A 629-nucleotide genomic window follows, 5' to 3' on the forward strand; every position below is an offset into this window, starting at 1 on the left:
ATATATATATATATATATATATATATCTGTGTGTGTGTGTGTGTGTGTGTGTGTGTGTATGTGCGTATTCCCCCTCCCTCCACACGGTGATGTCTATCCGTTGTTCAGGAGGTCAAATTAGACCAAAATATGGCTAGAGTTATCTTCCATGCTTGCCAAAAGAAACAAAATATTGCTAATTGTTATTTTCTTTCTGCATAATTATTTTAAAGTTGTGCTTTTGAATGTTCCTAGCATTAAATATATTGACTTTAACTCAACTATTGGTTAGTATGCACACCAGGGCTTAAGTTTGATACAAATTACTAAGGAATAAACAGGTTCTCTGAGAGAACATCGGATCTGAGTTAATCCATGCCAAAATTCTACTTACCCCAGCAAACACCCGGAATGTAAATTTGCTGTTAAACCAATGGCCAATTGGTATTCGCCACTCATAATTGTTCTGCTGGAAATAGAAGAGATAGGGGGTGTCAGATTAAAACATTTGATACCGGGAGTAAGGGTCAGATAAGCTGGCGATCACATTGAAGATGATGCTAGCATCATCATTGTCGTCGTCATCATCATTATTATCATCGTCACTGTCCTCCTCCTCCTCCTCCTCCTCCTCCTCTTCCTCCTCCTCC

The 629-nt window shown here is 39.0% G+C and overlaps 1 protein-coding gene across 1 annotated transcript in view; it reads right to left on the minus strand.

The window, feature by feature from the left end:
- Nucleotides 1–629, minus strand: part of LOC106880209 (myelin regulatory factor-like protein) — a 138,197-nt gene that overhangs the window by 1,724 nt on the left and 135,844 nt on the right. The window contains exon 21 of the mRNA XM_014930066.2: nt 374–448. Within this exon, the coding sequence (XP_014785552.1) occupies nt 374–448 (75 nt within the window). The remainder of the gene's footprint in view (nt 1–373; nt 449–629) is intronic.

Source organism: Octopus bimaculoides, chromosome 7, assembly GCF_001194135.2.
Source record: "Octopus bimaculoides isolate UCB-OBI-ISO-001 chromosome 7, ASM119413v2, whole genome shotgun sequence".
Taxonomy (NCBI): domain Eukaryota; kingdom Metazoa; phylum Mollusca; class Cephalopoda; order Octopoda; family Octopodidae; genus Octopus; species Octopus bimaculoides.